Source organism: Coregonus lavaretus (genome assembly GCF_964263955.1).
Source record: "Coregonus lavaretus genome assembly, chromosome: 40".
In the NCBI taxonomy this organism is placed as follows: Eukaryota; Metazoa; Chordata; class Actinopteri; order Salmoniformes; family Salmonidae; genus Coregonus; species Coregonus lavaretus.
The window spans coordinates 10,891,007-10,906,669 of NC_140027.1; the positions used below are offsets into that span (position 1 = coordinate 10,891,007).

The following is a 15,663-nucleotide window of genomic DNA, read 5'->3' on the forward strand; positions in this document are numbered from 1 at the left end:
CAAACTTCATACTGAAAGCAAACACAGGTGAAAATATGTTCTTAAGTCAAACAGTTTTTATATACAGTACATAAGCATAATTTTCAGAATCTTTCATTAAAAAAATTGATATTTGAATTTTTTTTAAGTAACTTTTTTTATGCAAATTTATGCAATACGTCTTTGTACACCTATGTCACATTGTTAATTTAATTAGAACACATAGTACAATCAACATGAACATAGTCAGATGATGAAACATTGTTGGTTTTAGAAAAACTCATGATCATGTCATTCTTACAAAAGCCCTTTACAGTATTATGATAGCACGCTACCAGTCAAACTACTAAAATGTGAGGTTTGTGTTGGTTAGGACAGGATTCCCTCTTCCTCCCATCTTCCTCAGCTCTACTTCTGTAAAGGCACCAGATCATCGATTTTCTCTTCGCCCTCTAACCTCTTCTCCATGCGGATGAGCAGCTTGACCCCGTCCACCACTAGCTGCGTGAACCCGACCTCGTCCAAGCCGATTGTCTGGGCATTACTGATGTTATACACCTCACTGCAGTCTAAGGAGAAAGAGGTAAGAAACTTCAGTTATTTCAACCATATTAAAGTAAGGTATGTAACGACTTCCTTGTGAAGTTGTAGGAAATTCTAAGAGTATAGATTTTTTAAAATCCTTGTAAATAAACAGTTTAAAGTCACTAACTTATAGCGTATGTAGATACTATATACACACATTTTATATATACACATATTATACACTACATGACCAAAAGTATGTGGACACCTGCTCATCGAAAACATTTCATTCCAAAATCATGGGCATTAATATGGATTGGGTCCTCCCTTTTCTGGGAAGGCTTTCCACTAGATGTTGGAACATTGCTGCGGGGACTTGCTTCCATTCAGCCACAAGAGCATTAGTGAGGTCGGGCACTGATGTTGGGAAATTAGGCCTTGCTCGCAGTCGGCGTTCCAATTCATCCCAAAGGTGTTCGATGGGGTTGAAGTCAGGGCTCTGTGCAGGTCAGTCAAGTTCTTCCACACCGATCTCGACAAACCATTTATGTATAGACCTCGCTTTGTGCACGGGGGCAATGTCATGCTGAAACAGGAATGGGCCTTCCCCAAACTGTGGCCACAAAGTTGGAAGCACAGAATCGTATAAAATGTCATTGTATGCTGTAGCATTAAGATTTCCATTCACTGGAACTAAGGGGCCTAGCCCGGACCATGAAAACAGCCCCAGACCATTATTCCTCCTCCACCAAACTTTACAGTTTGCACTATGCATTGGGGCAGGTAGCGTTCTCCTGGCATCCGCCAAACCCAGATTTGTCTGTCTGACTGCCAGATGGTGAAGCGTGATTCATCACTCGAGAGAATGCGTTTCCACTGCTCCAGAGTCCAATGGCGGCGAGCTTGTCATTGTGCATGGCTGTTCAGCCATGGAAACCCATTTCATGAAGCTCCCGACGAACAGTTATTGTGCTGACGTTGCTTCCAGAGGCATTTTGGAACTCGGTAGTGAGTGTTGCAACTGAGGACAGACCATTTTTACACACTAAGTGCTTCAGCACTCAGTGGCCTATTCTGTGAGCTTGTGTGGCGTACCACTTCGTGGCTGAGCCGTTGTTGCTCCTAGATATCTCCACTTCACAATAACAGCACTTACAGTTGACAGCTCAAGCAGGGCAGACATTTGACGAACTGACTTGTTGGAAAGGTGCCATCCTATGACGGTGCCACGTTGAAAGTCACTGAGCTCTTCAGTAAGCCCATTCTACTGCCAAAGTTTGTCTATAGAGATTGCATGGCTGTGTGCTCGATTTTATACACCGGTCAGCAACAGGTGTAGCTGAAATAGCGAATCCACTTATTTGAAGGGGTGTCCACATACTTTTGTGTATAGGTGTAATATACACTATAAAGTTATACTCATCAGAATATCTAGAAGAACAATTCATGACCTATGTAAATTTTACCAACGCCAATTGTACAAAAACTCTGTCAAATGTGCTAAGGAATTGCTGAAATTCAGAATGTATTTATTTTTTACTCAAATTAGTTTCACACTAAAATAATTTCAGCCCCCCCCCCCCCATCTGCATTACCGGTTTTGTCCATGCGAAGGCGCAGTCTCTTGAGGACGTCTTCCAGACGTTTGTGTCTGGGCAGGAGTTGCAGCTTGACACGAACGCTAGCCCTCAGGCCGGTCCCCACGTCTGCTGGAGAGCTCACTACCCAGCCCAGCTGCTGCTTCCAGATGAACGGGTGCCTCAGCTTTTTGTACAGCGCCTCCAACTGGACAACGAGATGGTCATAGCTCATATTAGCTTTGGCCCATTAAATATCGATTAACAGACTAGTTTTGTTCACCAGCACAGAAGTTTGGATTGGACAGCCATACCACTTTCATACTATCATGCTGACCCAAACCGTACGCGAGCGCTGTAGAGCTTAGTTGGGACTTGGCTCAGTAGTGTGAAAAGGGTACACGTTTGGTGGTAGGAATCAGAAATTTAAATTTATGCCACAAAACTAGCTTTATAAGAGGGTTTAAAAATAGGTTATATTTGCCGCAACATTCCATGACGTACACTAAGGCATTGTTGTCAAAATAGATTGATGCAGTTCAATGCATGATTCATATAATTCACCAGTACATTTCTTGGTAGTCCCAGAAATTTACATTTACGTCATTTAGCAGACGCTCTTATCCAGAGCGACTTGCATTTTTTTTTTTTTATACTGGCCCCCCGTGGGAATTGAACCCACAACCCTGGCGTTGCAAACGCCATGCTCTATCAACTGAGCTACATCCCTGCCGGCCATTCCCTCCCCTACCCTGGACGACGCTGGGCCAATTGTGCGCCGCCCATGAGTCTCCCGGTCGCGGCCGGCTGCGACAGAGCCTGGATTCGAACCAGGATCTCTAGTGGCACAGTTAGCACTGCGATGCAGTGCCTTAGACCACTGCGCCACTCAGGAGTCAAATATTGCAAATATTGCTATCAGGTTGTAAATCACAGCTGGCCTGGTACAATGTTTGTTGCCTCCATTCGGGATACGCGGTTTCAGTTTCAATGGCTCAATCTTTTTTACAAAAACGGGCGAATGTAACTAAGGCTGGTAATTACAATACAATCAAACTAGCAAGGCAAGGGGTAATGATCACAAATCAGTCATAACGTGGCTAAAAGGCTAGCGTATCTGTACTGAACAAAAATATAAATTTCAACGAGTTTACTGAGTTACAGTTCATATAAGGAAATTAGTCAATTGAAATAAATTCATTAGGCCCTAATCTATGGATTTCACTTGACTGGGCAGGGGCACAGCCATGGGTGGGCCTGGGATAGGCCCACCCACTTGGGAGCCAGGCCCACCCACTGGAGAGCCAGGCCCAGCCAATCAGAATGAGTTTTTCCCCACAAAAGGGCTTTATTACAGACAGAAATACTCCTCAGTTTCATCAGCTGTCCGGGTGGCTGGTCTCAGACGATCGTCCAAGCGCACGGCCGCTTTCCCACTCAATATTGCTAAATAATTTATTTAAACTTGTAAATGACCATGTCTAAGTGCTCGCTTGTCAGAAAATGTTTTTAAAAGTGTCATATTCATCCTCGGTGTATATGAACAGATTTGAATAAGATTTAATGTTGTATATGAACAGATTTTAATAAGATTTCACGTTGCTAAAATGCTGTCAGTTCAACTTTAAGGTAATCATGCATTCAGGATCCGTGCCTTCTGAGGGTACCAACCTTAAGGAGGTTGACACAGATACATTGGAAGGCCTCTGCGATGTTGGCGTCATCTCGCGTGGTCACCAATCTGAGGTGGTCGTCAATGTTGACCCATACCACCAGGGTCCCGTCTTTACTGATCCTGTAGAGTGGGAATGGTCATGACAACAGCATCATTTTTCAGTGGAGGTACAGGGCCGGTCCTTGCATCTAGAGCGACGTCTATGAATTTGAAAACTCGTCCCTCAGTCTTATACTAAAACAAGTGGCGGGCTGCATTTTCTTTTTTTTCAACCCCAATTTCGTGATATCCAATTGCGATCTTGTCTCATCGCTGTAACTCCCCAACGGGCTCGGGAGAGGCGAAGGTCGAGTCATGCGTCCTCCGAAACATGACCCGTCAAACCACGCTTCTTAACGCCCGCTTAACCCGGAAGCCAGCTGCACCAATGTGCTGGAGGAAACACGGTTACACTGACAACCGAAGTCAGCCTGGCAGGCTGGAAACATAGCTTTAATCTGTCTAGAAGGACCATAGTGTAAAGGCACCATCTAACTATTCGTTGTACTGTTAGCAAAATTTGAGTAATATTGATTAACCACAGTACCTGGGTCGAGCTACAGAATCAGCTGGGTTTGTGACACCATAGTATTCAAACCATGATAACGAAGCACCAAAAATACCATGGGGTTTATTTACACAGATATTCATGAGGATTTGCTCCTATACTTACAAGAAGAGTGCACTGCCTCACTTCTCCATTTGGTTAGTAACAAACTATGTGTTAAAGGCAAAGCATGCTGTAGAGCAGTTGTTTCACCTCTCCATACAGTTTACAACTACTGTGGACTAAAAGGCAAAACAGACCTTAGAGCAGTTGTTATTTCCACATTGTGTGAACATAACAATAAATGATATTTATGTATTTTTCATTGCACAAAGAATCTTAGTGCATAAAAAGGAAAACACAACACACACAATAAACTGTTTAGGCTGTAAATAAGGGAACATGCCAGAGGCACTTAAAGAGCAGCACTGACCATACAGCTCTGGAGTCAGGCCAGTCACGGGCCACCCCGTTCCTCAACTGGGAAAGGGATGGGGCTCCCACGGTCACTCCCTTGTCTTCTTTGTCCTGTGACAGTTCGGCCTTTGAGTACAGCTTCCCTGGCAACTGTTCTGCCAATTGTTCCAGAGCTGGAAGGAGAAGTGTCAATCAATCATGTTTGTTATAGGTCTGATTGGTTAGTGCAGGGATGCTCAGCTCCATTCTTCAATGACAGCAGTTCTGCAGATGTTTGTCCTTGCCTTTTAGCTAGGGACTGATTTCTATTTGGGCGATTCAGTAACAACCAGCCGAGCTGCGGAACTCGGCCCTGAGTTGTGCACCCCTGAATTAGTGTATTGTCCTTCTGACACCATGTAGCATTAAAATGTTACTTCAAACTACAGTGTGAGAAGGAGGATAGATATGCATTGATTGCTTTTGCTTGGTGTCCTCAATATTTGTTAATTGATAGCAGCCCTCATACTCATTATTATTCTGAAAATGTAAATGAATAGCCTAAAACATATATCAACTTAAACTGCTGGAGTTTTCATATCTTTTTACTATTAATGAGCTCAGTTACACTTAGTTTTAATTGCATTTGAGGATAAAGTACCACACTGTGTCAGGGTTGGGGTTAATTCCACAAATTAAATTATAATTCCGTTCTCGCTCCCTGTAAATTCAATTTAAAACAATTCAAATTCCAGGTCAGTCTTTGAATTCAGAGATAATTCAATTCCTCTGAATTCCAATGTTAGGTAAATTCCAAGAATTTAATTCCCAATTCAATATTCTCCCCAACAATTCAACAAATTCCAATTTGAATTCAATTCCCTCAGGCTTTCAGGCTGATCATGTCCCTGTTCAGACAGCCTAGCTATACTGTAAATATAGGAATAGAGGGTGAAATTATTAAAAACAAATCTTACATTTTTTATACTGTGCATTAATTCCATTAACTGGGAAATGTAAGAATATTGAATTTCAATTCCAAAGATAATGTTTTTACAATTCCAATTTAATTCCAATTAAAAAAGTCAAAGCAGTCTATTCCAATTCAATTCCATAACTTGAAGATTTAAAAAATGTGAATTTAAATCGAAGTAAATTCTCCACCTCATGAGTGAAGTCAATAATGGAATTTGAAATTAAATTCGAATAGACACCAAACCTGCACTGTATGTAATATTTGTGCCTTATTGTCACTGTAGAGCAGAGCATGCACTACCTTTCTTGGCCAGCATGAGGAGCTGTCTACGTTCTCCCCGGCTGCAGTGTGTAGGGAAGCTGAAGTCATCCACACCACGCACCACACTCACCTCGCAGCTCAAGGCGTAATCACGGTCAAAGTCATCACCTCCCTGCATACACACATACACACACACACACACACACACACACACACACACACACACACACACACACACACACACACACACACACAGTATACATTACACATCAACACACACACACACTTAGAGTATACATTACTCAGCCAGCCATACATACATACACACACACAGAGTACGTATTTGACACACACACAGAGAGAGAGATCGAGAGAGAGAGACATAAATGCATTTAAATACATTGAAGTATTTACAAATCCACTACGGATAACACTATTGGAATGTTAACCCACAATGCCCTACATAGTTGTCATAAACATTACTGAGAGCTTGACATAACATCTAACAACAGTTTTTATGACATGTCACATCACACATCTTTGGTAGAAGTCTGTTATGAAATGTGGCACACTGAAATCGTGTGAATAGTCCAAGCGATATATGACAAATGTTGACTTTTTCATAAAAGCATGAAATCTCGTAGTTGGGATTATGAAGAAACCTTCAAATAAAACGTTTTTTAACAATTGTTTTATTTTTTATTATGTGAAATGGAGATACACTTATAAGACCACACTCTGTCCACTCTACAGTACCTTTAAGTTGTCGTGATTAAAGTCGCTCTCCTGTAACTTGCTCATCTTGTGGTTTTGGTAGGCCTCAATGACCCGATCAAAGAAGTCACAAAAGAGGATGTAAGACTGGCTGTCGCCAGCCACACAACCCACAGACATGGGTCCATGAAGCTCCCCTGTAGGACAGGACAGGACAGGAACAGTGTACACACACATAGTAAGTACACACTCACACAGACAAACACACACACACACACTAGAGTCTGCCATTGTAATGCGTAAGCAGCAGCAGTTGTTTTGGATTAGCTAAGTGTTATGACATTGTTGTTTTAGTATTCTGTTAAAGTGGCTATCGTTAATGCCTGCTTTTATGATGTAACTGAGCCTGGCTTAATGTGGAAGAGATTGCTTTGGGTTTGCGAGTTTGTTTTAATTGCTAATTCACAGGTGTGCATGAGTGTGTGAGCATATATATGTTTTCCTACCTTATCAGGACCATAATGTCCTGACAAGTCACCGGAATGCCCTGACAAAATAGGAAAAGAAGAATAATTGGGCCTGAATTTGTTCAAATGCTATTTTAGGCTTAAGGTTTAGAGTTTGCGGTTAGGCTTAAGAGTTAGGGGGGTGTGTGTGTGTGTGTGAGGGAACTGTGCTAGGGAAACATAACATACTTTAGTCTCCACCTCATCGCATGCTATATATATATATATATATATATATATATATATATATATATATATATATATATATATATATATATATATATATATATATATATATATATATATATATATATATATATGAGGGGAAAAAAGTATTTGATCCCCTGCAGATTTTGTACGTTTGCCCACTGACGAAGAAATGATCAGTCTATAATTTTAATGGTAGGTTTATTTGAACAGTGAGAGACAGAATAACAACAAAAAAAATCAGAAAAACGCATGTCAAAAATGTTATAAATTGATTTGCATTTTAATGAGGGAAATAAGTATTTGACCCCCTCTCAATCAGAAAGATTTCTGGCTCCCAGGTGTCTTTTATACAGGTAACGAGCTGAGATTAGGAGCACACTCTTAAAGGGAGTGCTCCTAATCTCAGCTTGTTACCTGTATAAAAGACACCTGTCCACAGAAGCAATCAATCAGATTCCAAACTCTCCACCATGGCCAAGACCAAAGAGCTCTCCAAGGATGTCAGGGACAAGATTGTAGACCTACACAAGGCTGGAATGGGCTACAAGACCATCGCCAAGCAGCTTGGTGAGAAGGTGACAACAGTTGGTGCGATTATTTGCAAATGGAAGAAACACAAAAGAACTGTCAATCTCCCTCGGCCTGGGGCTCCATGCAAGATCTCACCTCGTGGAGTTGCAATGATCATGAGAATGGTGAGGAATCAGCCCAGAACTACACGGAGGATCTTGTCAATGATCTCAAGGCAGCTGGGACCATAGTCACCAAGAAAACAATTGGTAACACACTACACCGTGAAGGACTGAAATCCTGCAGCGCCCGCAAGGTCCCCCTGCTCAAGAAAGCACATATACACGGCCGTTTGCCAATGAACAGCTGAATGATTCAGAGGGGAACTGGGTGAAAGTGTTGTGGTCAGATGAGACCAAAATGGAGCTCTTTGGCATCAACTCAACTCGCAGTGTTTGGAGGAGGAGGAATGCTGCCTATGACCCCAAGAACACCATCCCCACCGTCAAACATGGAGGTGGAAACTTTATGCTTTGGGGGTATTTTTCTGCTAAGGGGACAGGACAACTTCACCACATCAAAGGGACGATGGACGGGGCCATGTACCGTCAAACTTGGGTGAGAACCTCCTTCCCTCAGCCAGGGCATTGAAAATGGGTCGTGGATGGGTATTCCAGCATGACAATGACCCAAAACACACGGCCAAGGCAACAAAGGAGTGACTCAAGAAGAAGCACATTAAGGTCCTGGAGTGGCCTAGCCAGTCTCCAGACCTTAATCCCATAGAAAATATGTGGAGGGAGCTGAAGAGGAGTGGGACAAAATCCCTCCTGAGATGTGTGCAAACTTGGTGGCCAACTACAAGAAACGTTTGACCTCTGTGATTGCCAACAAGGGTTTTGCCACCAAGTACTAAGTCATGTTTTGCAGAGGGGTCAAATACTTATTTCCCTCATTAAAATGCAAATCAATTTATAACATTTTTGACATGCGTTTTTCTGGATTTTTGTTGTTATTCTGTCTCTCACTGTTCAAATAAACCTACCATTAAAATTATAGACTGATCATGTCTTTGTCAGTGGGCAAACGTACAAAATCAGCAGGGGATCAAATACTGTTTTCCCTCACTGTATATACTCTCCCACCCCCTACACTGGTGGTACTAGTACTATGTACAGTATAGCACAGTCCTCAATCTCCTTTGTTTTCAGCATGTAGAGATCTAGCGACAAGCGTTCCCTATAGATCGCATAATGCCTGTTGACGTCACCTGGTTCCTCGAGGCCCGGGCGTATGACATCATCAAAGATGACCCCGCTCTGGGTGGCGCGGTTGAACTGGCGAGCATACAGTTTTGGAGTCAGGATGCTCGCCATACACGTGTAGTTGTATTTTAGGTTAGGGAACTCTTCTTCGGGGGAACCTCTCTTCAGGTTGAACAGGGACATGGGGTCTGTAGGGACCAAGGTCTGGGTGGACAGGATGTGGTCAGACGGGACAATAGGAGTAGAATAGAGTAGAAATTTTATTGGCCTTGAAGGCCGTTTGTCTAGAACATACTAGTAGCCTACATAAAATAGCATGAGAAATTCAATCCATAAATATAAATGCATACATTATGGCCCATACTGGCCTACACATAAACAGAGGCAGACCAATACCATACAAATAAGTTAGTTCTATGGTAACCTCATCCCCAGGTTATTTTGCACCGCACATATATGTAAGCCTGGTACATCAACAATTCAAAGCTGGCCTTAGTGGGAGTGACCATAGAATTCTATAGGGAGTGACCTTACTGAGTAAAGTATTTTTTCATCGTCATAGAGAATGACAGAGGCCTCTAGTGGCCAAAATAACGTTTTAGCATGGGCAGCGCCATTGAGGGCTTCCACCATTTTTTTTATATATTTAACTGGGTGGGACTTGCAACTTCATTGGCTGATCCCTCCTTGTGACCCTGTTGGAGTCATGTCCAATCAGGCCATCTGGAGGGATCAGCCTATCGTGAAGAAGAAAATGTACTACTTCAAAATGGAGATGCTGGCTGTCACAGACGCCATAATTGCATGGATACAATGAAGAAGCTTCTTTCCATCTCTATGGTCATCATTTAATTTTAGTGAATCACACAATTATGAGTCGTGGCTCGGTGGTAGTGTATGGGGGAGGGTTATGGGGAAGGTGTTGTGGTAGATGATTGGTTCGTAGATTAAGATGATTAAACCAATGCTTATGCACCGGGAGTTTTTCCCGGTCTTTCTGTATTGGCTAACGAAGGCCAAGTTTGACACGTTGATCCACCATTTGTTTGCGCATTTGGGCAGAAGTGTCTGGGAGCGAGATTAGTTCTATGGTATAAAATAAATGTCAATTCTCTTTTCCTGGTATGTACACTAAAGTACGTGGACACCCCTTCAAATTAGTGGATTCGGCTATTTCAGCCACACCCGTTGCTGACAGGTGTATAAAATCAAGCACACAGCCATGCAATCTCCATGGACAAACATTGGAAGTAGAATGGCCTTACTGAAGAGCTCAGTGACTTATAACGTCAAAGGATGCCACCTTTCCAACAAGTCAGTTCGTCAAATTTCTGCCCTGCTAGAGCTGCCCCTGTCAACTGTAAGTGCTGTTACTGTGAAGTGGAAACGTCTAGGAGCAACATTGGCTCAGCTTAGACGTGGTAGGCTACACAAGCTCACAGAACGGGATCACCGAGTACTGAAGGACGTAGTGCATCAAAATCGTCTGTCGGTTGCAACACTCACTACCGAGTTCCAGGCTGCCTTTGGAAGCAACGTCAGAAAAAAAAACGAGCAGCCGCACACAAGCCTAAGATCACGGCGCAATTCCAAGCATCTGCTGGAGTAGTGCAAAGCTTGCCGCCATTGGACTCTGGAGCAGTGGAAACGTGTTCTCTGGAGTGATGAATCACGCTTCACCATCTGGCAGTCCGACTGACGAATCTAGGTTTGGCAGATGCCAGGAGAGAACGCTACCTTTCCCAATGCATAGTGCCAACTGTAAAGTTTGGTGGAGGAGGAATAATGGTCTGGGGCTATTTTTCATGTTTCGGGCTAAGCCTCTTAGTTCCAGTGAAGGGAAATCTTAACGCTACAGCATACAATGACATTCTATAAGATTGAAGATTCAGTGTCACTGGCCTACACACAACACCCCATAATGTCAAAGTGAAATAATGTTTTTAGAATTGATTAGAAATTAAAAGCTGAAATGTCTTGAGTCAATAAGTATTCAACCCCTTTGTTATGGCCTAAATAAGTTCAGGAGTAAAAATGTGCTTAACAAGTCACATAATAAGTTGCATGGACTCACTCTGTGTGCAGTAATAGTGTTTAACATGATTTTTTTTTGAATGACTACTTCATCACTATACCCCACACATACAATTATCTGTAAAGTCCCTCAGTTGAGCTTTCAACCACAAAGATTCAACCACAAAGACCAGGGAGGTTTTCCAATGCCTCGCAAAGAAGGGCACCTATAGGTAGATGGGTAAAACATAAAAAAAAGCTGACATTGAATATCACTTTGAGCATGGTGAAGTTATTACACTTTGGATGGTGTATCAATACACCCAGTCACTACAAAGATACAGCCGTCCTTCCTAACTCAATTGTCGGAGAGGAAGGAAACCGTTCAGGGATTTCACCATGAGGCCAGGGGTGACTTTAAAACAGTCAGTTTAATGGCTGTGATAGGAGAAAACTGAGGAAGGATCAACAACGTTGTGGTTACTCCACAATACTAACCTAAATGACAGAGTGAAAAGAAGGAAGCCTGTACAGAATAAAAATATTCCAAAACATTCATCCTGTTTGCAATAAGGCACTAAAGTAAAACTTCAAAAAATGTGGCAAAGAAATTAACTTTGTGTCCTGAATACAATTAATTATCTCTGTGGCAAATCCAACACAACACATCATTGAGTACCACTTCATATTTTCAAGCATGGTGGTGGCGGCATCATGTTATGGCTATGCTTGTCATCGGCAAGGGAGTTTTTTTGGCAAGTTGTAAATAGATTAGAGCTAAGCACAGGCAAAGTCCTAGAGGAATACCTGGTTCAGGCTGCTTTCCAACAGACACTGGGAGACAAATTCACCCTTCAGCAGGACAATAGCCTAAAACACAAGGCCAAATATACACTGGAGTTGCTTACCAAGACGACATTGAATATGTTCCTGGTTGGCCTAGTTACAGTTTTGACTTAAATCGGCTTGAAAATCTATGTTAAGACTTGAAAATCCCTCTCTAGCAATGATCAACTACCAACTTGATAGAGCTTGAAGAATATAAATAAGAATAATGTGGCCTCACGAGTGTCGCAGCAGTCTAAGGCACTGCATCGCAGTGCTTGAGGCGTCACTACAGACCCCGGTTCGATCCCAGGCTGTGTCACAACCGGCCGCCACCCGCCGGTGTGCAAACCTCTTAGAGACTCACAGCTGTAATCCCTGCCAAAGGTGATTCTAATATGAATTGACTCAGGGGTGTGAATACTTATGTAAATGAGAGATTTCTGTATTCAATTTTCAATATATTTGCAAACAATTCTAAAAACATGTTTTCACTTTGTCATAGTGGGGTATTGTGTGTAGATGGGTGAGAGAAAAAATGTATTTAATCCATTTTGAAAGCAGGCTGTAGCACAACAAAATGTGGAATAAGTTAAGGGGTATGAATACTTTCTGAAGGCACTGTAAAGGCTTCCGCATGCTTCCCAGCCGAAAAAGTTCGGAAGAGTTTGTGCATATATTATGATGACATTGTGTGATGTTTCTGTTCGTTTTGGACTTCGGTAAGGGTTTTTTGGCTGTTATAGCTCAATTGGTAGAGGATGGCGCTTGTAACACCAGGGTAGTGGGTTCGATCCCCGGGACCACCCATACGTAAAAATGTATGCACACATGACTGTAAGTCGCTTTGGATAAAAGGGTCTGCTAAATGGCATATTATTATTAATGTTTTCTCGAGGCAAGCCGATGTCAGTAGCCGAAGTCTACTCCCCTTCATCTGTGATTGGTTAACAGTAGGGATTCTTCAATAGTCTTTGTTGTCATTCAATGAGAGACGACTCGTTTTCATGCAACATATTTCACTTGAGATATACTGGACCAAACATCTTAGACGTAAAATTGCCCACTTAAGATCTCCTCAGAAAAAATGTCAATTAATGACAGATTTCTTGAGTTATCTTAGATTAATACGGACTATTTTGAGTAAGTACTGGCTACGGCATCTCAAAATGGACAAACGGTTTTTTGTCAAGCGAAGGTCTTTTAAGGGAGTATGCTAGCACACTCGTTAGGTTCGTCACAAAATGCCGTCGTAATATATGCACAAACTGTTCCGAACTGTTTCGCCTGGGAAGCATGCGGACTCCTTTAATTAACTCTCCACCATAGAGAATGATATAGGCCTCTAGTGGCCAAATGGCTGATTTGGCATGGGCAGCTTCCACCATGCTTCTGCCATTTTAAAGTATTCAACTGGGTGGGGATTCCTATGGGTTGTTGCATCTGGCGCTGCCCATGCTGTCACAGATGCGCTATAATGGCACAGATATAAAATCCTCTATTTTTGAAGAGTCATCAATAATAATAAAAAAATGAAATGATGACATACAGTATCTTGAGATTTTCCTGGTGGATTTTCAGTTCATGAATTCAATTCCAATTCAGTTCATTGTTTAACTGGAATTGACGTTGACCCTTGGTCAGTTTCAAGAGGGCACACAACAGAAAATGTTTTAACACAATTTTGCAATGGAAACCTAATGAACGTTTTTTGAGGGGGGATAAGACCAGGGAATCCCTCCCTGTTTCAGTCCATTGTCTTCCATTCGGTGCGTAATGAACATGACGCTGGTCTTGACTCTGCCTTGTTGTCCGACCAGATGTTTGAAAACACACAAGGAATTTCAAGGCTGCGATGGCCTCCGTCCACATAGCTTAGTCAGTTACCCTGCACAGTAGGAATATAGAACATCAATCCCTGCAGTGAATTAGATTGGATCAAAACGGTTCCCAAAAGTATTACCTCGAGATGGGTCCTGTACTTTGCTTCCAAAGCGTACGTGATGGGGGCTGTAAGAGAAGTTTCACATCAGGAATGCATCACAGTGGCATTTTATATTCTTAATCTCTAATCAAAATCATAACGCAAAGGAATATAAGGTGTGAGTTCTACCAAGTTGTATTAGTTGCCTGGCTGGAAATGTCTCTCAGCCATGCTGAACTGTAGCCTGTGTGTGTGTGTGTAGGGAAAAACAACTTGCCATATGCAGTCATTTTGTTATTTTCGTTTTGACCGAATGTGAAAGAGCATGCATGCCACAAAATGGTGGCTCCACTTACGTTTGATCTTCCACATCTCGTCAGGTGAGAACTACTTTGATGGCTGGCAGTCTGGAGTTTGTGGCCTGGGTATAGGGTGGAGGTGATAGTACGGTCCCAACTCTTCTCTCAACACTGAACAAAAGAGCTAAGAATAGCCGTTTAGTCTCGTCATCCCCAGTTTTGACTGTCCAAGTCCCACCTGACACGCTCATCTCTACAAAGTGGTGCGACGGTCGCCGGTGTCATGTTGCGTGGCCCTAACAATGTCAGTCTTTTTATAACTCAATGTGAATTAGCACTGCTAGCATGTGGTGGTTGGTGGATGGGTGTTCACACAAACGTAGAGTTGACTTTGGACAGGCACACCATAGCAGTGAATGGTGCTAAATGGAAGAATCCTGATTTGGAGGAGGTTCCCCCAGGGCTCAATGTTTAGTCAAAGTTACGGACCGCCAGCCTCATCCCAGATCTGTTTGTGCATATCAACTCCATATTTGGCATGACAAAGAGTTGACATGAAGCACAGAACGATCTGGGACCAAGCTAGCTGAACGCTGGTACATTTAATATATTTCTAAAGAAATTGCAATCTGCAATATGTACAGCTGTTGATGTAGAAAATTGTCCTTGTCCTCAATAAAACAAAAAGTACTTCCAGAGTTTTTGTAGACTTAAGATAGACTTTATTGCATAAGCAATAGAGCCGAGCTGATCTGCAGAGTAACTAACTTTCCAGCTCTCAGTTTATATACAGTTTCATCTTCACCTCTTGACCGCTCCGCATTTCCTTATTTTATAATGGTGGCACAATCTGACTTCTTTTCCTTCTATTCAATCTGTTTCTTGAAACAATGGTGGTGGGACCAAGCCCTAAAAACTAACAGAGCCATTTCCTGTCTCTGTTAACCTTTTAAGTGGTTTTTGCTCCATAGCCATATACTGAGCCATTTCCTGTCTCTGTTAACCTTTTAAGTGGTTTTTGCTCCATAGCCATATACTGAGCCATTTCCTGTCTCTGTTAAACTTTTAAGTGGTTTTTGCTCCATAGGCATATACCGAGCCATTAGTCCTCAAAAATGTGTCCTCAAAAATCCCTGAGCCATTTCCTGGCTCTGTTTCAGGCCTCTTCTTGTCATGTTGTGATTAACTATTTAACCATACATTGTTAGCTTGTCATGATGTGATTAACTATGCTTACTATGCTTAACTGAAAAATCTTCAATACTGTTCAATGGTAATTTCAATTAATGATGATACCCGCTGATTACATTTCTCCAGCCATGTCCTTCAGCTTTATAGCAAACCAAGAAGCAGGGCTACCATTTAGCTAAAGAAAAATGAAACAGAATCAAGGATTGTGCCCCTGAGAGACCATTAAGATAA

At 42.2% G+C, this 15,663-nt stretch overlaps 1 protein-coding gene across 1 annotated transcript; it reads right to left on the reverse strand.

The window, feature by feature from the left end:
• Nucleotides 1–387: 387 nt before the first annotated feature.
• LOC311113776 (creatine kinase M-type-like) lies at nucleotides 388–14,314 on the reverse strand (the record flags this gene model as incomplete). Its single annotated transcript, XM_084157086.1, has 9 exons — nucleotides 388–548; nucleotides 2,100–2,289; nucleotides 3,753–3,876; nucleotides 4,776–4,932; nucleotides 6,015–6,147; nucleotides 6,732–6,886; nucleotides 9,186–9,384; nucleotides 13,982–14,028; nucleotides 14,299–14,314. 9 exons carry the CDS (start codon nucleotides 14,312–14,314, stop codon nucleotides 388–390), a joined length of 1,182 nt encoding a protein of 393 aa, XP_084013212.1.
• Nucleotides 14,315–15,663: the final 1,349 nt, after the last annotated feature.